This window comes from Syngnathus typhle, linkage group LG4, assembly GCF_033458585.1.
Source record: "Syngnathus typhle isolate RoL2023-S1 ecotype Sweden linkage group LG4, RoL_Styp_1.0, whole genome shotgun sequence".
In the NCBI taxonomy this organism is placed as follows: Eukaryota; Metazoa; Chordata; class Actinopteri; order Syngnathiformes; family Syngnathidae; genus Syngnathus; species Syngnathus typhle.
The window spans coordinates 9,662,171-9,685,872 of NC_083741.1; the positions used below are offsets into that span (position 1 = coordinate 9,662,171).

The 23,702-nt window shown below is 40.8% G+C and overlaps 1 protein-coding gene across 2 annotated transcripts; it reads left to right on the plus strand.

Moving 5' to 3' along the window:
• Positions 1-105: 105 nt before the first annotated feature.
• On the plus strand, positions 106-22,971 carry dagla (diacylglycerol lipase, alpha). 2 transcript variants are annotated; one of them, XM_061277415.1, is made up of 20 exons: positions 106-246; positions 8,439-8,540; positions 8,628-8,839; positions 8,940-9,041; positions 9,369-9,507; positions 9,602-9,689; positions 9,966-10,100; positions 10,340-10,417; positions 10,587-10,711; positions 11,255-11,405; positions 13,249-13,332; positions 13,617-13,694; positions 13,822-13,902; positions 14,431-14,618; positions 15,326-15,394; positions 15,477-15,549; positions 15,680-15,885; positions 16,140-16,266; positions 19,488-19,657; positions 21,051-22,971. In XM_061277415.1, exons 2-20 carry the CDS (start codon positions 8,446-8,448, stop codon positions 22,093-22,095), a joined length of 3,246 nt encoding a protein of 1,081 aa, XP_061133399.1. In that variant the 5' UTR covers positions 106-246; positions 8,439-8,445; the 3' UTR covers positions 22,096-22,971. The 2 variants fall into 2 exon arrangements, with proteins under 2 accessions (XP_061133399.1, XP_061133400.1); XM_061277416.1 differs by having other exon boundaries at positions 14,476-14,618.
• Positions 22,972-23,702: the final 731 nt, after the last annotated feature.

A 23,702-nucleotide genomic window follows, 5' to 3' on the forward strand; every position in this document is an offset into this window, starting at 1 on the left:
ACTGCTGCGGATCCCCGCGACCCGATTATTTGACGTTTCCAGGTCCATTCATCAGCTCGAATGACAGCTGCTCCGTTGTCATAAAACCTCTCCCCGAGGCGTTTACAGACTTCCCTCTCCCTCCTTGCATCTTTGAACTGGTGTCGAGAAGAACGGGTCTGAGGAGGCTTGTCTCCAGTCGGGGGGATATGGGCGAGCAAGCGGAACCGATGCAGTGGTTCGTGTCAAGGCAGCGTCAAAATTCAGGTGAGAAGCAGCGAATACATTCCAGTAAATGGGCACCCCCCGTTTCTGTCTACACAGTGTGAGATTTTATTTGGACAGGCCACCTTCATATTTTTTCCCCCCACTGATTTTGGACACATGAGTAGGCCACATCACAACTAGCTTGGCCCGCAGGATGCTCCCGTTACTGCAACATTGCTTGCGGTCTTACACGTGTTTGGAGGATGCCGAGACACACGCACGCACACCCACACACAACTCCACAAACCTGAACTCTTGACACAATTGCATTGCTTCCGATTCATAATTACACTTGCTTTTCAAGGTGCCCGGTGTGTCATCGCAAGGAGGATGACACCTGTCTTGGCTTTCCTTCCTCATCGTGTCACTTCGGAATAACACCGTAACCAAGTGACTGACAATTTCCCTTTGGTTAACTCGTCGACAAATAATCTGTCACGAGGTCCAACTACAGTACATACAAACTAAGTGCTAAAATAGTATATACAAAAGTAAAGCCACAAACCAGACAACAATATGCATTTTGAGAAAAATATGTGGGGCACACAATCGCTAATCATCCCCCTTAATTGGCCTGGGGGCCACATGTTTGAGACCCCTGTTTTTTTTTTCTGTGCAACAATACAAAGCAATTCATGAAAGAACTGTGAAAATTCATTTGTTCCACAAGTTAGGCATTTAGCAGCCAGGAAATACCCCTGCAGGCGGATTGATTCCAATATTAGATGAGAAGAACAAGAGGATACATTTGAAATGAAAATTCACATGGTTTGAGTTTTGGAAGAAACTATTTAAAACAAGGCTTGAACTTTTCTGATATACAGCAAACTGAACACATGAAGCAGTACAGTGTCAATTATTTAGTATATTCATTCATTATAGCTATTCCTGTGTCATTTAAAAGTGGAAGTCAACTCCAAATTTTCCTTTTAATATATTCTGTGCAGCCAAACTAGTTGAAACACAGCGTAAGGTTTGTGGAATATGAATTATACAGGCATAAGCCATCTGTTTTTGTCCATCTCAGGAGGTCTGGTACCTGTGATGTCATTTGCTATAACCACAGTCTTAGGAAAGTGGCCATCTCCAGGGTGAATTGGCAAATACGACTGTCTGTCTCTGTTTGGAAAAACAGTGCGTATTTAAGAATGCCACTACCGCTTTTCTGTTGCCCTGTGCAACTGTTCTCTTCTCTATTGTGCTGGAGCAATAGTACCGTAAATTCCGGGCTATAAGCCGCACCGGACTATAAGCCGCACCAGCTAAAATTGGGGGATATTTTAGTTTTTTGCTTATATAAGCCGCACCGGACTATAAGCCGCACGTGCACACGCGTCTTTTTACAGGGAAAGATCGTTCACAGAAAGCCTTTTTAGAGTTTTAATAACATACTTTAACATGTCTTTCTAAACACTGCCTGTGACGAAGGGTTTAGAGCCCTTTGACGCAGGTCACCTAGCGTGCATTCCTACTAAAGCTCATAATAGTCACAAGCAACACAGCCAGAATAAGCAGCAGCCATAGTAGTGTTTCAAAATAGTATTTTTGTTGTTGTTTTTTTCTTCAAGATACCGCAGTGTATAAAAGTGATCAAGTCATCACAAAAATCACGAAAAAAATCTTCATATAAGCCGCACCTGACTATAAGCCGCAGGGTTCAGAATTTTGGAAAAAAGTCGCGGTTTATAGTCCGGAATTTACGGTATATACAATAGTATATGCAGTACATATATGCTATCCATTCATCTGTAAATTGATTTTGTGTGATATGTTGGTTAGATTTCATTTTAATCCCATTCAAGTATATCTATTTTAATTAAGGTTCCTTCATTTTAAACATGACAATTGCCCCTCAAGAGACAATGCTTTGAATTTAGCGCTGCCATGTCGGTATGTTCTTTATGCCCCTTTGAAAAGAGTGCAAAAAAAGTCAAAGCAGCAGCATTTGGTTTGTTCTTGTTGTTTATTTGTCTTTGTTTCTTAATGAAATAGTCTATGAGACTGTTGCTATTTAAAAAGCTTTTTTGACAGATGAATATAAACGGATACAGTAAGACTCAGATAGCAAGTAGCAACCCTGCATGCATCATCCCTTTATAATGATGATAATATCCTTGAGCTGTTTAATCTGGAGAGTTGACCTATCCTCTGCTACTTGTTTATTTGAAATGTGTATTGATGTCGTGAGTGGGACCAATTCAACACATTGCCATTTAAATAGAAGGGCAAATTTAGGTTCTTCAATAAACCATGTTAGTTCTGTTTAATCAAACTATATGGGAAAGTAAAGACAGGGGGAGGATGTATTGCAGGACCTGCGGATTAGTTTGTCAATCCAAATATTGACATAATCTTCCTGAAAATTATTTTTGTTTTTAATTTGCTTCGGCCATAAAATGATTCAAAATGGCAGCAAATGCATAACAGCACTCCGTTATTAACATCCTGCTGTTTTGTACCCTTAACTTGAGTTGTATTGAGTTGTAGTTTTTACGGAAAGGAATGTAAATTTAGCCCTATTTGCTAACTGTACACTAATAACTGGTCCTGTTACACTCGTGGAGAAATTCGTTAATTAGTCTTCTACTGACTACATAGCCAACGTAAAATATTCCTTGAGGATCCACATGATGGAATATTACCTTGAGTGGGATACTCAACGGGACTAATGTTTGTTTTTCGATTGTTCATCTCTGCTCAGTGGTATTTCTCAAAGGGGAAGTCAACCCAAAGATTTTTTCTACAATATGTTGTATGCGCCCCTACTCGTCAAAACTCAGGGGACAGCCATTTTGCCACTTGCTGTGGACTGACATCACAGTTGCTTGTCAGGTCACAACTAATCACGGCTTACTAGTTTTTTTGAAGCTGCGATGTCATTTCAGTCTACTGAGAGTGACAAAATGTCCAAGTCACGATTGGCTCCTCTTCACTGAAATTCTATTGCGCTTAATGATGTCGGTTTGTGCAGTTTAATGGAAAGGAAAAACAGAAGGGAAAAAAAAAATCTTTGGCTGTAGTCATCGAGCGGCCACAGCATCTCGACCGAAACATCGTTTCATTTGCTTTGTGGTTGTCGGCTGCAGCCAGGTTGGCAGCTCACCTTTGCAACCCGCCGTTGGCACGCATCCATACGCACAAACAGCCACACGTTAACACTAATGCATCGGCTGCAACACGAGGAAAATGGATAAGGAGGTGAAAAGGATTGAGTGGGTGGTGGCGGTGGGAGAAAAAGATGGAGAAAGAGGCAGAGGGAGTGTAGGAGTGAGTGGCTTTCACATGGCTTTCAGTCTAAAAAAAGATGAGCAGTGGTAAACCAAAACCAAAATCTGGCTTTGTTAGATAAGGAAGAGCAAATGTAGGTTTCTTCTGTAGCGGTGCAGATGCACTCACTTGTTTCCATGCTCACAAATGTCCTCTAAAATATGAATAGTGAATGAGTGTGTGGGTAGGAAGGAGAAGAAGAGAGCATTAGGACAGGGAAGAGTGAAGAATGGGAGGGAAAAGGAAGAGGGAGTGTTCGATTTGGATGGTCAGCATGCTGCTGTCTTGTGTGATGGCTTTGCAGAGACAGGCTGATTAGAAACAGCGAGAAGTGGATGTGACAAAAGCTGAAGCGACTCTTAAAGCAGTGTCATTCTCACCCAAGCAGGAATGAAAGTGAACATAGAGGAGATTGAAATTGGAACTGCTCAGTGTATCCTCGCCACTCGAGTCAGACATTGTCTAAATCCTCAATGCATGCAGAGAGAAGTTTCTGTTTTCATTAGAATTAGTATACGTTTCAAATATATTATGTTAGTGAATGATACAAATAAGCTTCCTCCAATGGTATTTTGTCTGAAAGTGTTGACCAATTCTGAAGCATAACACAGTACACCCAAATCTTGATTTTACACGGTTTTGGGGGTCCAGAATTTGGGAATCGCGTTAACCCAGAAAGTGCGTTGTATAGAAAGTATTGTTTTTTTTTTTGTTTTGTTTTTTTCTTTTTTTTAGAAAGGCATGCTATTAGGCAGCTGAAGACGTTCTTTGTTATGTTAATTTACGCAAGGCACATTGTTGGGCAGCCAAAAGGGTTCATCACCTTGAACGCTCCACTCTCATCGACATTTTATTAAAAGTGGAGCTATACGCAAATGACAATATCAGGCGGATTGAGTAAGTCATTTTGATGCTATGTGAATTGGATGGAAGCCAGAATAAAGCATCCACTCCTTGTCCTACTGTGTCCCGGCCACGCTCTTTGACTTGTGGAGTGACTGTGTGGATGAGGTGCTTCTCTGAACTTTCCCCTTTCCTAATCAAAACAAATCCTAGCTATCTGTAACGCTGTAATAAAGCAGTCGTAAAGATACGAAAAGATAGATCTCCACAATTGAAACATACTTTAACAGGCAAATTATGGGAACCATTTTTTACTCATCTTTCATTGTCCATGTCAAAGCTACAATGACAGACTGAGAGCTCTGTCATTGTCGTTACATCATTGTTGTTGGGTCACGTGAGTTGGGGTGAGGGCCTGGCACGTAGCCATACACTGGCTTGCACAAAGGCACTGCTCACGTGCAGGGATGTGTGCGTCTTTTCACCAAAATGTACGAATGACCTTTAGTTTCACAACGACTCCGATGATAATAACTCATGTAGCATTGTCAGTGTTTGCCAGGCTAGGTTTAGCATGATGTAAACTGCAAAACCAGATTCAGATCAGGTACTGTAATTAAATACAATGATTGCTCAAGAAAGTCATGAACAATCAAAATTGCTTTCCAACCAACAGCTAATAAAATGTGAAAAGTAGCATCCATTTTGTGGTGTGGTTTGTGTTCTGCTAAAAGGCACCATTGACAAGGCTTCTGAATTACACTGGCATCTCTTCACTGTTTCTAGCTGCCAAATTACAGGCAGAGAATTACAATATAATATATGCAAATTCGCCACACCATTGCTTTTGCAAGCTGTCAAAATACAACAGAGCAAAAAAAAAAAAAAAAAGAAGCTGACAAAAGACCTAATTGGTTAAGTAACTTCACATGAATTTCCCCACCCCTGGGGATCAATAAATATACAATCAATCAATCAATCAATCTGTTGGGTGAGGAACAACTATCTTACCCATATGTGCAATAAAGAGCATTTTCCATATGACCCCTGTAAGCCTTTAGCACAAAGCAGAGAAAACACATAAGTGGATATGATTTAAATCCAAATGGTTGTTGTTTTTTTTGTTTAGTTAGGGTCCCACCCTCTTCCAAAATCTTTTTTGTTTTTGCACATTGATTTTCTCTCCTTTGTTAATGAAAAAGCAGGTGACTTGTGACCGTACTCCTTCTTGTCATCTATTGCAATTTGCCTGGCTGATGTTTGTTTTCCAGACCAGCATTTTTTACAGTTTATTTCACTTTCAAATGTGTCCTTTTTTTATTCCATTTTGGAAGAATACGCTTTGTCATTGCCAGAACCTTTTAATACTGTCCCTCCTGTTGACAGTGGTTCAACTCCCCTTAAATGCTATTAGTTCCCTTTTGAGTAATTCTATGTGCGACTGAATTACTGAAATGATTTCACAGAGAATGTGTTTCTTTAAATTGTGTTTTCCTGTGGTTGTTGGAGTGTGCTGCCCTCTAACCGTCTTTGAATTTTACATCTGATATCATCTGACAACTCATTATTTAATGGCTTTTCTAATCACTGTTAATCATCTGGTTTTTCATAATGGAATTCAGTCTGGGTCTCTGTTACGTACCGGTTAGCTTAGTTTTTTTTAATTAATGAGGTCTGTCTGTGGTTTCAGCATGGCCAGGTATTCTTGTCAGGATATGGAAGCAAATAATTTAGTCTTTCATCGATGACCAGTATGATATTTGCATAGTGACCATTTCACTGATGAATGACAGAAACATGCCCGGCCTGCCAGAAGACTGTGCATTTAGATGTTTCCAGATCTGCTGCGAGAAAATGCTGGTATTTTTCTGTTTTACACGTCCCTGCTGAGTTCTAAGTAGGTGGTGCTGCAAATAAATCAATGGGTTGATGTACTGGTATCCGTCTGACAAAAGTGGTATCAAACATTCCCGTCTTTATAATCTAAAGAGAAAACCATGTTGAAAGATGTTATACATGTGTCTTTTGTATGTAAATATGTGTAAAAATGCATAATTGTTTCCACACTTTTGTCAAAGCACCTTCTGATATTGTGCTCATTCAATATGGATGAGTCTATCAACGACAGACAATGATTTATTTATCTCGCAATATTTACCCTCTCTTAGTTTCAAAAGCACTCCTAAATAGCTCCCACTCTCATTTTCCCAGAAGATGCCAAACGTGCCAAATATTGACTGACTCCACCTTGACTAAAGCACCAATACCCTTTTCCAGCTGAAGATAAACAACCCTCAAGTTTAATGCTGCCATCACCATGATTGGTATTGTGCTAATACTTGAGAATTATACACATTTTTGAAGAAGACATAATGCTTTATCTTTCCCATGAACAAAAAAAAGTCACATGTCTTCAAAAAGGTCTCTTGCATGCTTGAGTCAAAATAACAGTGGGGAAAGAATAGTAGCTCACGTGATATTCACTTATTGTGGTTGTAAATATTCCGTTTTGAGTTCTGTCTTTTGCAAATGTAGAGAGCGTCTTTCTGTTACCATGACAATTGGGGCAGAAACAAAGCCAGCGGGTGTGCCGTCTTGGCCAGTATGCAACTGTCGCTACATTTAGTGACATTTCCCGATTCACTGTCAAAACTGGTCCTCATTTTTTGATTCACTGATTAGTCAGAGCAAAACATGTTACAGACAACATCGCCTCGCAAATCCCATTTGTAGCAATATGGATAAAAATCAGATTTTTGTGAGTATTTTTTTTTACATCCTTTTTTTTGTCAGGCAAATGTGATTTGCCTTTTATTTGCTCGACAAATATAGATTCGTATTTATAAACACCCACAAGCCCACACATCCCCTACAATACCACTCACAAAGCGAGTGCCTATAAAGATTTTATTTCCCTTTTAGTCATCGGGTAGCATTTCATCAACAAGCTGATAAATTACACTTTGTCAATTAGGGTCGCGCCTCTGACATGAGTCAGCCCTCCCCCGCTATTTAAGAACTGAGTGCCATTTTTTATTTATTGTTTTAATCGGTGGCTATCGGCGACTTGACCCTTTTCTCCCACATCATCCATTTTGCTTGTAAGATACTGTATGCTAAGAAATTGCAGAGTCCTGCCGTGTCACTGTTTCATGGAGCCACAGTGCACTTTTTTGCTGCAGTGTAAATCAACTTCTCACCTTCAACTGGGCAATGATGCAGCTATATCATGCCATTTTAATTAGTATGATTAATTTTTGATGGCACAATGCCACGGAAGACTTTAATAACTCTGATGACTGTGCTATTTAAGGTTGGAGCAAGAAAGGTACTGGCACTCTGTTAACGACTGAGAAATCATTGCAACAGACGGAGCAGAACAATCAATATAAGTCTTGTGCTCCGCATTTCTCATCTTTATTTGTCTTACATTTATTGTAAAATGTAAATCTTTCTTTTGAGTGTTTGTTTTAACAAAACAAATCTTTAAACAGATACACTGGAGTAGCTCACCGTAAAGGCTCGATCAGCCTGCATCGGCATCATAAGGCGTGCATCAGCCTCTCTGTGGCTCCCCTCTTCCTTCCTTCCTTCTTTCTGTGGGTTTGTCATTTCAGTTCATTTTGGGCCAGAAGCAACTGCTTTGTTTTTCAACAAGAGAATGATCAGAGTGATGTTAAGGAATCTTTTTGTTACAGGGTACCATCTAATGTCAAAGCAGGTTCACTTTCTCAAAAGCTCTACTTGACCTTTTTTCTCGTGACCCTTGACCTCCAACAAAAAAACAACATAGCATTTGAAGACGACCGCCACTGGAGCGCCATCTTGGAAAATCTTACCAGGGAAAAGATTCAGCTTTGCATGCCAAAATGCATCCTGGGTGCCAAAAAGAGTGGCTGAAAAGTACAGCAATGCCATTTTCTTTTAAGAACTGTGTAGTTGGTTAAAGTTGCACGAGGAGTTATGTGGTGTGTGCCCCTCAGAAACATTATTAGTGTTGCACTTTTCAGACTTTCCAGTTTTCTAGGCCTGCCGAAAACATCATATTTGTTATTTTTGATGTTACATCTTTTTCTCCACAGGGCAGTGATGCCTGGCATGGTGATGTTTCGGCGGCGCTGGTCAGTCGGCAGTGATGACCTGGTGCTGCCTGCCCTCTTTCTGTTTTTGTTGCACTGCATCTGGTGAGTTGATCTCTGTCACAGAACAATTCCATGAAAAAAACAGAGGGCGGAGGGGCTTCTTGACAATACCTAATTGTACTTTTTCAGGCTGGTCGTTCTCTCCGTGGTTTTGTTCGGCCTTCCCTATGGCTCTGACCAGTCCTGTTCTATAACACTGGTGGACCATGGCCGAGGGTACATGGGCATCTTGGTCAGCTGCCTTATCTGTGAGAGCGCCATCATATGGTTGAGTATGAGAGGCAGCATCCTATACACACAGCCCAGGGAAGCTGTGCAGTATGTCATCTATATCCGACTAGGTAAGCTGCCTCACTTTAAGATATATATATTAGTATATGTACGATATATTTGTGATATTTTGTACTTTGTGTGATTTCTTTTATTTTTTTTTCGCTGCAGCCATTCTCCTGGTAGAGCTCGTATATGCAGTCGTGGGAATTGCCTGGCTTGTTCAGTATTACCAGCCGTGCTCTGATGTCACCGCCAAAAATCTAGCTTTGGGTGAGTCACACAAGGGCTTTAGGTAGATCGTTTATGAGACGGTTAAAATGATATCAATTCTCACCGGAATGAGTTATATTTGTAGTCGTTCATCATCTGCCTCAACCGCCAACGCATATTTTTTTTGTATGTATCGACTTGGCAAAAACATTTGATCATCTTTCAACTTGAACGAATTCATGATTTTCTGGGGGGGTTATGGAGGTCTGTTGAAGCTTAATCTTACCAACTTAAATTCATTTGATGTACGTTTCTGTCCACACACATATTTAAATTGGATCGTGGGATATATTGTGCTTGATTTGAAATGTTATTGTTGTGTTTTAGGGATTGTTGCGTGCAACTGGCTAGTGATATTGAGTGTCTGCATTACACTTATGTGCACTTTCGATCCCACCGGTCGGACATTTGTCAAACTGAAAGCAACTCGCCGGCGTCAACGTAACCTTACAACATACACTCTAAGGTACTAACAAACCTCTTTATTTTGACACATCATTCACATTCATATCCCAATTCTCATGTAAGTGTGTTTTATTTCTTATATCCTCTACATTTAGACACAGACTTGAGGAAGGCCAGACCAGCAGCTGGAGCAGGAGGCTGAAATTCTTTATGTGCTGCACAAGAGCCCAGGACACACAATCGGTGAGCCACATGAATTCTGCTTTTGGGATTAGCTATATTACGAATATGGCGATAATGGCGATATTGTGATATTAAAATTGCCACAATATCAATAACACAATACTGGACAAGACAACCACTTGGTACATACACATTCTGGACACTTTGTAACCATAGAAACGGAACTCTGCGAGAACCAAGACCCCCCCCCCCCCCGATATCCGTTTTTAAGTTTGTAGTATTTAAGATACTGTTAATAGCACACCGTGCACTCAAGTCTGCTTCTATCTACTGCAGGATGCATATTCAGAGGTGGCAAGCCTTTTTGCAGAGTTCTTCAGAGATCTGGACATTGTGCCTAGTGATATTATCGCTGGCTTGGTACTCCTTCGTCAGACGCAGAGGTCTAAAAGATCATCTATCCTGGACCAGGTATGATAGTATGTTTACGTCTCCCTTTTGAAGGAATCTTTTTATACACCTTTCCTGTGAAACACAGTAAAAAATTGAAAATCACTCGTGCAGTCAGCACTTCAAGACCAATCTGCCAAATTACACCCTTATGTAATATTGTGCATCTTTGTAAGCATGCAGCAGACTCATTACCATACAAGTCACATTTCCTTTTAATGCTTGATTTGAAACGTTATTCTGTTATCTTCCCTCCACAGGGCAACAACGATATCTTAGCCTTCCTGTCCGGGATGCCTGTTACTCGCAACACTAGATATCTGGATCTGAAGAATTCGGTGAATCCTTATATATGATGAATACATGAAGCCAAAGCTGAAAACCATATTTTCATTCACACTATGCATCTATGCTAGCACTTTAAAACATTCTCTCTTTTTTTTCTTTCCCAAAAAAGATAGCTCTTTCCTTGTGGATGTGTCTTACACGTGTATTCTTCTGTCGCAGACTGAGATGGGCATGTACAAGGATGTGTGCTACTACATGCTCTTTGCTCTCGCTGCATATGGTTGGCCCATGTACCTGATGAGAAAGCCAGCATGCGGGCTGTGCCTCCTTGTTAGCACCTGCCCGTAAGCACTCAAACATGCACCCACAGTTTTCGCATAATGCAATGGGATTGTGTATTTTACCTACATTCAAGTGGAAGTCAACAACCAAAATATTTAGACTGTATGTTGTATGTGCCCCCACGAGTCGGCATTCTGGGTTCTTTCTAGTCTGCTTTTAGATTATGAGTTACGGAGCAAAATCAACCCGCTTTTATCCATCTCAGGGAGCAGACGCTTTGCCACTTGTTGTCGACTGAAAATGACATCACAGGTGCCAGGTCTCAGGTCACAACCCATCACGGCTCAGCTTCAGAAAACTGGTTGGCTCTCACCCGAGTCATGGCAGTTGCGATGTCATTTTCAGTCGACAGCGAGAAGGAAATGGCTGTCCCATCCGATGGATAACAAGACGGGTGGGTTTTGCCTGTTTAATCTGGATTATACAAGCACAACATTAATCAGAGAAAAGGTTTTGGGGTGACTTCCTTTTTAATCAACAGTTGCTTTTGTTCCTACTTAATGGTTTACAATCTTTGTATGTCCCGATTTCCCTTCTATCCCCAGCTGCACATCAGTGTCTGGCTCACGTTTGTCCCAGTCAGTGACAGTGGAGGAGGACAATTGTTGTGGTTGTAATATTTTGGCCATACGCAGGCAATTCTTGGACCGGGATCTCAAGCAGGTTCACATTGTCTACACTTCCTGCCATGATGCTGTGAGTATTTTACCGTTTCAAGTGCACTTCCTCAATTATACCATTTTTTCCGGTCCCTACTAGACATTAACCATTGTAAGCATTTAAATGTAGTAAAATAAAGTGGAGTTGTGAAACCACAGCAACTGAGGCATAGAAAGCAGATGGCACACATTGTGAAGTTAAAGGCCAAGGTCGCGGAAGGCTGAGGTGCACAGTGTGTAAAAGTTTCCACTGTCCTGCTGAATCAGCCGCTGCAGCATTCCAAACTTCATCTGGCATTAACATCGGCACTAAAACTGTAAGCTTTGGGTTTCGTGGCAGTTTCCATGGGCGAGCAACTGTATAAACGCCTTACATCACCAAATACAAAGTCGCGCACTGGATGGAAAATGTAAAGTATGCCATCACTAGATGCTGTCGCACTGGAAATAAATTCTGTGGTATGACAAATCAGGCTTATGCTATAAGACATGTTGGGTTTAACATGTTAAAATTCAAGAATTGCTTCAAAGTCTGTACATTTGTAGCTCAGGGAAGGGCAATTTAAATGCTTGAGGGGACCACCGTTTTCCGTCAGTGCTGCAGAAGGGCCACAGCTTCTACGAAAGCTCCACTATCCCAACCCAACTACAAAGGCTTTGCAGCAAACAATAAAACAACCACGACTTTATATTTCTTCCAGTGCTTAAGGCTCTTTTCATAACTTACCATTCAAGGATTGCACAAAGCTGCTGAACAAGAAACCAATATGAAGTGCAAGAAATCATTTTGTGCATTTTTTTTCCACAAAAGCAACTCACTTTTAATATAATTGAAGTCCTATGTTTGTATTGCACATCAATGCTAATCCACAAAAAAATGATTAGGCCTACTCACATGTTTTGGGGAAAATCTGGAAATTCATTGAAATTCATGTTGCTTGAATGTCACAGTGTCACAAATGCCACCTTTGCATGATTATAACATTACTTCTTCTCAAGTGAGTAACCTCACTTTACCTCCATATCCTGTTCTGAAACCTTGCCTTGTTCAACTCTATCTCATGAGGCATATAGTACCTTCAGATGTGACAAATGACATTTTCTCTTCATAGGATGAATTCAAACTTGTAACTTTCTGTAATTATCTTCACCTTTACTAATGACTCCATCTCACCTTAAAATATGAAGATTTTCGACATTTATCAGAGCAGCTTCCCAGTGTTTGTGAGACAGAACCTAAGCCACCCTGTTGGTCTAATAGCAGAATTGCAGTTATAAATGACACCTGAACTAGTGCATTTTTTCCCCCGAGGTTTTAATAGCCAGAGTCGGCCCAAAATGAAGTGTGGGTTCAGCCTCAAAATTTTAGATGCAGAAAAAAACCTCGTATTGTGTCATTGCAATGTTAATGGCTTCACTGTCTTTTGTAGTTTTGCCTGTCATCTGTATCTGTTTTGGTAACACTTCACTCGCCAGTTCAGTTGCTGAGAGATGGGAAGTGGGGAGCGTTTTAGTCGGTGTTGAAGTCTACTGAGACTGCGTTTTGTCACACTTTTCCTCGATTGTCATGGACTGAATCTCAAGATGCCAAAGAAGAAAAAAAGCACTCCATCTTACTGTAGCTGCTAGTATTTTCTGATAGACTTTAGCCTGAAGGTCAATCCGTCTAAATGGTTTGAAATGATTAACTGTGTGATGTTATGTCGCAGAGACAGTGTATTGATTCTTTCTTTCTTTTTTTATTTTATTTGTTATAGTCATGCTATGGAGTATCAGTTTCAATGAAACTCATTCAGTCACCGCCCCAGTTTTATCTTTGCTTTCTCCTATGATCCATTTATACAATATATTCTGCTGTTTTCTGTCAAATTTCCATCCAGGTTTATGAGACTCCATTTTTTGTGGCAGTGGATCATGAAAAGAAGAAGGTGGTTATCAGTATCAGAGGGACATTATCACTAAAGGTAAATTTAAGCTTTGCCCAGTTTGTACTTCTACAACCTTGAATCCCGTGTTGCCCTAATCTTCTCTCATTGCTGCATCTGCACTGAGGTTCAAGGCAGTGTTCACACACTCCCACACTGTGCATGCATCGTACCAAAGCAGCACTCCGATATAAATTTGCTGTCCATTGTTTACGTAACACTGAAGCACTGAAGGGAAATGTTGTAGCATTTAAGTCTATGATTGAAATGTCACAGTCTTGACTCATGGCAAACAACTCCTATTTTCTTTTGTGTGGCATCAGGATGCCTTGACTGATTTGTCGGGGGATTCTGAGCGTTTACCAGTGGAGGAGCAGCAAGGGACCTGGCTTGGACACAAGGTCAGAGAGAGAAGAATTTCACTATAGTACATTGACGACAGTCGTTCTCTTTTAATAAAATCTCAGTGCAGCAGGATTCTTGCCCGTACTTGCACCACATTTAATCCTTCTGTAATTTTTGTCTTAGGGGATGGTTTACTCAGCAGAGTACATCAAGAAGAAACTGGAGCAGGAAATGATATTGTCGCAAGCTTTTGGCAGAGACTTGGTACATGGACGCATTCACACGCATTGTCTAGCTAAGTGCTTCTCAACTGTTGTCACCACTTTGATAGAAGTTTCAGAATTAGTTTGAATATAGCCTCTGCAAAACACATGCAGAAATATTTTTGCACGGCTTTTAACGTACGTTTTACTGTCAAAAGCATATTGTGAGCTTTGACGTCTTTTGCATTGTATTTGTTTTACAGAGTTGCTTTAATTTGCTGCTAGAGCGCTATATTCCAGGAAAAAAAAAATCTGAGTACAAATACATGTAACTTTTTTTTACTGGGTGTCGACAACCCACTCAAAATGGATCGTTGAGGTTATACTTGCAATGTAATATTAGGATAATAAGTGAGAATCATTTTAGAACTATTACACAAGTAGCTGCAGTGCCAGATTAAATTTTTCAATACAATGATTCAAACTAAGCAACCCATATTATAGTTATATTCTGTTTTGCAGTGCAATTCTAATTTCAATGTATAATTGTTAAAACTATTCAGAGTCTGGTGGCACATATGTATTTCAGCCCATATTAGTGTGCCAGTGTGATGATTGGGGCCATCTCTCACAGAACAAGGGCACCATGCATTATGGACTGGTGATAGTAGGCCATTCTCTTGGTGCTGGGACTGCTGCAATTCTCTCCTTCCTGCTGAGACCTCAGTATCCCACACTTCACTGCTACTCTTACTCCCCTCCTGGTGGCCTTCTTAGGTAAGCCCCCCCCCCATTCCTTTCGCCCATTGTTTTGCACATACACATGTAGACACAATGAAAGAGAATGAAAATACTAATCATAATAATAAATTAAGAAACATGATACAAATTAACCAGTTCAAATCATACATTGTTTTTGAAAATGTTAAAATCATACGTTGTTTTTTAAAGTTGTTTCAGTAGAATCGTTAATTTAAAATAAAACTCATAATACGGGTTTGGACAAGAATGATGGTACCTTTAACTTAATAATTCATCTTTCAATATTTCAATCTTTTGAGGCAATTACTTAAATTCAGTGAGACTGCTGCACCTCTCAGCAGGTATTCAATTGATCTACTCTTCATAAGCAACCTGCTCCAAGTTTTTTCTGCTCTTTCACAGATGTTCAATGAAATTTAGATCAAGGCTCGTAGAATGCTACCTTAGAATCGTGCAATGTTTGCTCTTAGTCAATCTTGGGTGTTTTTACCTGTGTGCTGACGTCAAGTAGCGGTTAAGATGCAAGACGAGCCAAGGATAGATTTCTCAATTAAACTCAACTTCATTTATATAGCACTTTAAAAACAACCACAGCCGTGGTAGAAGTTTGTCTCTCCATGCTGTTATTTGGAAATGCATTTGATTCAATTTGATAAATGTCAATGCGTAATCAGTGTGTTCAACCATTTTCTGCATGATTTATTTCCCTTCTTTTCAACCAGTGAGGATGCCATGGAGTACTCTAAAGAGTTTGTCACCTCTGTAGTATTAGGAAAAGATCTAGTACCAAGGTATCCCCTTCATTTGTGCATTGCAAATCCACTCCTTGGAGTCATGAATTTGTCACAGTCATTTGTGGGTGTTGTCTTCCAGACTGGGCCTGTCACAATTAGAGGGCTTTCGTCGCCATCTGCTTGAAGTTCTACAAAAAAGTAACAAACCAAAGGTACACCTCTTCCTGTATCATCATTGATTTGCAAACATTGTTTCATGTACTGCATAAAGTTCAGAAGCCCCTGCCCAAGACAAAACGTACTATTCCACACAACTGAGATAATGAGTTTGTATTGCCACAGTGGAGGATCATCGTGGGAGGTACTAAATGCGTCCCAAAGTCGGAGCTTCCACTGGAGGAGGAGGATCCTCCGTCTCAGCAAGCAGCACCTCCCAGTCGCCTGTGGCTCCATCCAAGTGACCTCAGCATCGCCCTCTCAGCCTCGACTCCCCTCTACCCTCCTGGTCGCATCATCCACGTGGTGCACAACCATCCTCCAGAAACCTGGTGAGAATGAGAAAGATGATTTCTGATTTGTGCATTTTTTCATTTTGTGTCATACTTAAGTCCATTCACTGTTTCTATAATTTATTTATTTATTTTTTCATTATACCTCTTTTTTTGTGAATATTATGTAACATTTTCATCTTATCTTCATTCATTCCTCACCAATGTTGACTAGAAAAACAATGATCACTGTCCAGTCAACCTTGACTGTCTTATTGATTACAAAACGGTTTCTCTCTCACTCTCTCCTGTAGCTGTGGTCAAGAAGAGCCAACGTACTCGGCTCTTTGGGGGGACAACAAGGCCTTCAATGAGGTCATCATTTCGCCTGCCATGCTGAATGAACACATGCCTCACATGGTGATGGAGGGTCTAAACAAGGTCTGTTTTCATCCTCTGCATGCTGATTCAGTTGTCTTTGTTGGTGTGGTGCTGGGATCTCATCAAATTATTGAGTGGAGAGAATCTTCGATGGTCTCCAACAAAGAAAAAAAAAACTTTTTGAGAATTACTATTACCGCTATTTAAAGTTTGAATGCACTCAAAGACGCAGCATTATTTGAGTATCACATGTGCGTACAGAGCCCAATTTTTATGTAATCATTTTCTATCGAGACTTCTTTGTCTCTTTGAGGGGTACTTTTAATTCAAGACAGATTGATTTATGTGTTACAAAAAATAAAGATGTATTAGAATTAATTTACAATATTAGAGATTTTATGTCCAAGCAATCACAGAAATATATCTGACTATAGAGCGTAAAAAGAAAAACTCGCCATTCATTGGTATGCCCAAAATCACTGATGTGCTTTAAATTCAGTTGAATTGAATGTGTGAATCATCCATTGTTCATCTTCATCTTTCCTGTCATTGTATTTTATTCACATTGCTCTCCTAGCAAAGCATGGGGAGCCTTTCCTTCTCTTCCGGTTGGTTCTATGGTGTCTTCTGGCAATATTTGATACTTTGTCCTGGTATGAAGGTATTGTTTGCATGGGAAGAAACCACTCTGAGAATTTCCCCTATACCTGCGGCGTTAAATATGAGGTGATGGTTGGTTTGGGTGATGGCACATCTGTTTAAAGACTTCTATGGAAGCGTAGCACTATGTGATTGTATGCAAAACCTCTGGTGTGTCTGCAGGTGCTGGAACCAGGTTGTCATATGTCTGAGCAGGCGACTCTGGAAGAGGAGTTTAACATTATTGCCCATGACGCACCGTATGACCACCTATAAAGACCCATTTTGCAATACCTCCCTCACAGAGACTGTCTCTCCCTACCATCTTTTCATCTCCTTTTACGGATGCTATTAATCCCTCTCACCACCAGTCATCAACTCTTTCAGTTGAAGACAATTCATGCATTTCACCACAAACCCAACCAGACTTACATTTCACCATCCGTTGCATAACTGCAATTCCCACTCCTGCATTTTTACCCAATGAGTCCCAAGACAAGAAATACTATCAAGATCGGAAGATCACATAAGCCTTAACAACAAGAGGAAGTCTGTAGTTGCATGGTGTCCAACGTTATGATTGACCTTTTTATCTTTTATGTCTTTGAGCATTAAGGATTCTCATTCAACGTGTGTTTAACAGTGCACGTCAATATACACAGATGTACTAGGTTCATCTTGTTTTTTCTTTTTCAATTACTTCTCTGGTTCTTCTATATCAAACAAATTTGTTTTAGGTTCATTTACCTGACATGTTTCGGCGGAATCTTCCGCCTTCATCAGAGTGTCACTGATGTGTTTGTGACGCGTCCATCAGCTGATAAAGACGCGTCACAAACACATCAGTGACACTCTGATGAAGGCGGAAGATTCCGCCGAAACATGTCAGGTAAATGAACCTAAAACAAATTTGTTTGATATAGAAGAACCAGAGAAGTAATATACACAGAGCTGCGAAAATGAATGTCAAAATGCTAGTTATTTGAATGAAACCATTTTCTCATAACTCTAACACTGTCAAATTTATCAGTGAGATCATGTTTCTACCATTGAAAGGATCGAGATTATTCAATGAGAAATCTTTGAGTTCTGATGCCTTTGTTTTGCACCTACAAATATGTGGCCAGAGGCAACAACAAGTCTAGGCAAGGTCTCCAGAGGGAGGAAAGAAATTATAGCTGCATTCCAGTGAGCAAATGACTCTTAGAAATTGCAGTTGGAGAAGTGACTCATCTGTACACTACATCAAGCTTATGTAGAGCGTAAAACCCGCTAACAACTTAAATTGTGTGTGGTTTTTTTTTTTTTTTGGCTCCTTTCTGTGCCTCTGCTCAAGTGCTGTGACATGGAACTCCCCCACTTCTTCCTGCTAACACATTTTCTTTTGTGTTCACAAAGCTTCCATGGTGATGCCTTTTCACACGGACTGTCCCTTCTTCCGCATCTCTTACTTTCTCTCAAGACACTTTTCTCCCTTCCTTCCTTCCGGGCAACTGAATTGTCTCAGTACTTTCAAAATTCAGAGTCACACATTTACAATTACTGTTTAAGCTGCTACTACGCCGTCATTTCATTCTCTTTTTTCCTGATTTGAAACAGCGGCAACCATTTATAAACAGACGAAAGGATGACTATGTTCTACCATGCATCTATTTAGTTATTCTGTCGTCATGTGCATGTACATTAGCGAAGCAGATCTACTGTAACTAAATGGATTGCAGATGTAAACGTTTGTCTCTGCATCAAGTTGTCATTTTGATTTGATCTGCTTTCAGACCGTTTTTGTGCCTTTTTATATTTCTGACCGTGTTGTGCTCTTGGCAGCACAGCAGCAGTCTTCCCATGAGCAAGCCATCGGTAGCAGTGTACAAATGATCCTCCGTTTATTCGCAAACATGCTCCTTGACTGATATTTTACCTCTCATTCAAACCTTTCTTTCCATCATTTTTTTATTGTGTTGTCACATTTGCATGTCCAGTCATTTCTTTGAACCTAATGTGTGTCCAGCATGTGTTCTAACCCATTAAAGCCAACCACAAATGTGTGTGTGTAATTGCTGTACTCATGTGATTGTCTTGTGTTTTGTAAGTTGCATACCCTAAAATCATATGGACTGCAATTTCCTCTCAAACTATGGAACTTGTGTGAATCTTCCTCAGGCAGCCATGACTTCACTGTGGGTGTTTAATGTCAGTTGGAGTAGGTGTAAGCTCACCTTTAGCTCGCACTTACATTTATCTCAACCACTACGTACTATCACGATAGATGTTTTACAGTATCTGCAGTTATATATAGAAAGATTGCATACACAAACTATCCAGGCAAAGTGGAAATCACTGATTCCACTTTTTGTATTTGTTTAGAAGATCTGTCAACTCTACGAGAACTTATTCCAGGCTCATTGAGCTTAGGATATCATAAAGTACATTATGAATTAATTTTAACAATACTTCATTATAATGGGTCTTGTATTTATTGTGGAGTTACATAAAAATAGTGTTAGTTGAGTGATATCTGATGTTTTTTTGCACTTCCATAATGTGTATCCTTTATGTTCATCCTTGCCTTTTCTCTGACTTAAGTTTAATGGGGTTTTTTTGCCATGCTCCTAGTCACGAGTATACCGCTGTGTTTGTGACAGGTACTGGAGAACTACAACAAGGGAAAAACGGCTCTGCTGTCTGCAGCCAAGATCATGGTGAGCCCGACAGAAGTCGACTTGAACGCTGAGAATGTGTTCATGGCTGCATCTGCGACAGCACAGCAGCCGATGGCTACGACCCACCACCACCGCAGGAACAGTAGTGTTCGGTCAGTATTGAGCACCGGAGTGGATGTGTTGCGGTCTAAAATTATCAGTGTCTCTTATAGCCTGCTGGAAGTGATGTAAAAATTTCAAGAATATTTATTTTTGTGAGTTGGCAGTTTATTGCTAGTTAATTGGGTTTTTGCCTCATGTTGAATCAATATTTAAATCAATTCCTGTGAAGGAATTTATTTTATTTTGAAAAATTGACTTGTTTCTATACAAGTCGCAGGGTCTCCAGAAATTAAACATTCAATTAAATCTGTTAGTTTTCCGACTTTTTCTATGTAATGTCTACGAGCAAGGCATTTTCTACCACACTCACTAATGGTGCTAATTAACATAAAACGAAACAAAATCCCATGATCATTGAAATGTTTGTGCAGCTTTGTCTTGAAACTGATTTAAATACAATCAAGAGAACAAAATTGAGAAAGGCTCACAGCTAACAACGTATATGGGAGTAAAAATAAGAGCTAAAAATATTTTTTTCTAAAACCAAAGTGACTGTTTGGTCTAGATATTTGAGGAAAAAGCGAATTCCTAGCATATTATCTTATCATGATAGTTTCTGTAAGCACCATAAAGTATGTTTATTTATAATATAACGTATTCTCAAACTGGCATTAAGACTGCTACTAATTTCCACTTTTGTTTTCTCAAACTTTTAATTCTTGTCTGTTTTGTTTGGTTAACAAAAAAGACAAAAAACATTATTACGGTAAGGAAAGCATGTAATCACTTAACCCTTCATAATGTGCATCATTCTCTCATGCACGCTGTCTGACCACAGTGCAGTTACAACGTACGGTAGTATTCAGTTCTCTCCACGTCCCCCTCCGGTTCTGTGTTCTGATAGAAGTAGTAGATGTTGTTATCTCTTCGGCTTTAGAAGCACCCAGTGGGATGCTGACCTCCCCCTGTCAGTGTTTCTCCCTGGTGCTTACTTAATTTGACACGTCATATGGACAAATGTATTGAGACAATTACACCAATAGGAAGTGGAAATGTAAATAAACACCTTACAGTGTCCCGTGCAAATGTTTGAAATGTCTCTTGGAATTTCTGAATCCAGAAAACCAATAAGAGTCTCTCAAATTCTTTTCTAGTTAGTCATTGTGGTCACTCAAAGGGCCTTTGTTGGAAACACAGAAATGCTCCAAATCTCTCAAGTCTGCTGTAGCGTTTGAAATTCAGGGTCAGTTGGGCAAGTCCCACTCCTCCTTGACCAAGTGTTATGTCCCAAGACCTTTGTCCATATTGTATATGTTTTAAAACCATCGCCCATTTCCCCTTCTTAAAAGCCTCCCAATTGTCGTTGATATTTTCTTGATGCCAATCTCACCTTGCGAGTCCTACTTCCCTGTCACTCCTATCCTTTCTCATCCTCTCCTCTAGTTCCTGTGCCCAGTCCGAAATATCTCTGGATGGTTTCTCTGAGTGCGCTCCTCCTCCAGTGCCCGTAGTGTTGCGTGGAGCACGGGAGCGCCTGACTGTGGAGCTTAGGGACCGCAAAGCTCCGTTGGCTGTCATGGAAAGCCTGTCAGACGCTGAATCGGTCTACAGCCTGGATTCCAGGCGCTCCTCTGCTGCACTTAGAGGTTCTCCGATGCTTAGTAGCCTCCCGTTCCCTTTGGATGCCCCGATTCCTGAAGAGAATCCGTCTCTCAGCTCTCGGACTGAACTGCTGGCAGCTGACTGCCTCTGCCAGGCCACACCAGAACACATGGGGGAGATCGGGCCTTTCTTTACGCCACTGGACCCCGTGTCTAATCCGGAGTGCTCGATAGAGCTTTCCCCCGCCACGCCTCGCTACAGTGGACATTATTCCCCTCAGCCTTTTGACGCAGAGTCTAATATCTACTCTAAAATTGACCCTGATGTGGAAGAGATGCCGGGTGTCTACAGCCCAGGTAGCACCCCTGACGCTCCCCGCAGTCCACAAATTGCTTCGAGAGCAATGGATCGCGACAAAGAACAGTGGGAGTTTGGCACGGAGACTGGACGGGAAAATTCCCCGCCGCCAACCCACTTATCAAATGGGAACCCCAGCCGAACAGTGCTGGAGTTTGCCCAGTACTTGGACTCTCTATTTAAACTAGATGGCAGCAGTTCACCTCCAATGGATCTGTCTGATGGGGAGTCGGAGTCGGGACGCGGCTCTCTAGGCCACGTGGAGTGTTTGGCAGATGAACCGGATGACAAGCGGCTTCTGGCCAGGGCAACATTGGAGCCCAACTTGGTGCCCAAACCCCCACGCACTTTTGCTGGATCTGCTGACCCCTCTTCGGGCATCTCCTTGTCACCTTCCTTCCCTCTTTCATCATCTGAGGAACTCAATGACCTTTCACCCGGTGAGGGTGCCCCTCCTGCCATCGAATCTCTACGGACCTCTCTCCCTATCCACTGTCCTGAGGAGAACACTCTGTCCTCTATGGTGTAGTCTTCTAACTTCAAACAACTCTAATTGAAGTGACAGACATCCAAGATTTAAATTAAAAAAATAATTAAAAGAATCACATTATGTGCATGCGATGGTCATGGAATGTATGTAGTCACATAAGGACAAAGCTTGACTTGCCGACTCACAAACAATTTCCATTCTTCAGGTGTCCTCCTCCCTCTTAAAGGATGCTTCTAGCATTTTCGCACTATTGCAATGACTACAAAGAAGATACCTCTCTGCATGCCAGGGGGCTGTGCTGCTTTTGGGTGGAAATGAACAACTGTAGCTTCACAAATATCGTTCCAAAACAATGTCATGGTACATTTCAGCATATGTTCATCCCCTGACTTGACTCTACAAAAGAGAGAGTCGTACGTTAACTTTGCAGGGATTCAAAAGCTAACACTGTAGAAGAAGCTATCATCTTAGGTTGGGTTGATGTGCTCTCCTACTTCTTGCACCCTCAGCGCCATATTTTCTTCCTGCATTTTATTTGTCATCGCTCATTCAGGAATGTGAAGTATGTCGGTTCGTAGAAGTGTGAAGACGTGACACAATGTTCCTCAGGTCTATACGGAGTTGGTGTCGAGAAAAAGATGGTGTGGGTGGTTGAAGTCGTGTCTTAAAACATTTGCTGATTGTGACGTTATTACAGACGCTTATGGATGTTTTTAAGCCTTTTTGGTTACTCTTTACAGTGCATGAAAGTTCTTTTGTCTTTCTTTTCAAAGAGGGTTTTATCACTAAGCCACTTGGATTGACAATTAGGTAAATCATGTTTGCTTAGTCCCCCTCTTTACTAAATACCTTGATATTGCCAAATGTATTTCTCAGATGTATATGTTCATTGCTTTATTTAAACACAAAGAGCTATGTTTATGTCCCAGCCCTGTCATTCCTATGGAGACTGTTACACACCACAGGGAAAACACCGGCATGGCTTCCCTGTTACCACTGCTCATTTGTGTCAACCTTCAGGCCGCAATAACCACCTCGCTCATAATTTTCTTTCTTACCTAGAGACGGTACCGTTCTCGTGGCGTCTTTTTTTTTTTGCAGTTTCACGAGGACAAATGCTGCCATCATGTCAAAGAAATCCAAACCAGGCTTCTCATCACTTGTTCTCAAGGTGCTCTCAGACATGATGGACATCAGGTGTTTGCTTCCCTTTAATGGAGTTCACCCCGCTCTTCCTCTGGGTTGGACTTCATGGATAAATGAGCCGGTGTCAATTCTACATGTGGCAAACAATCTTCCATATCACCGAGGGTGTAACAGGTGAACGGGTGGTTTACTACTTGTGTTATTTATTACGATAAATGGTTTCACTTTTATTGCTGTATTTGATGGTAATATCTTTAATGCCCTTGCAACAGACTGATGTTGGTGTTTTTTTTTTATTCTTTATCTTGAATCTTTTTGGGGGGGTATATTTTTTAAGAGGTTTCCCAGAAGTTGTGCATTTATGTGGGAAAGTATTTAACATTCGGCCACGGCACATTTACGAATGTTCCATTGTGATGAGACATTCTGCAGAATGACCGTTGGTGGAATGCCTAGGCTGGAGTCATCAACGCGATCTGCTTGGAACAAGAGTTGTAACT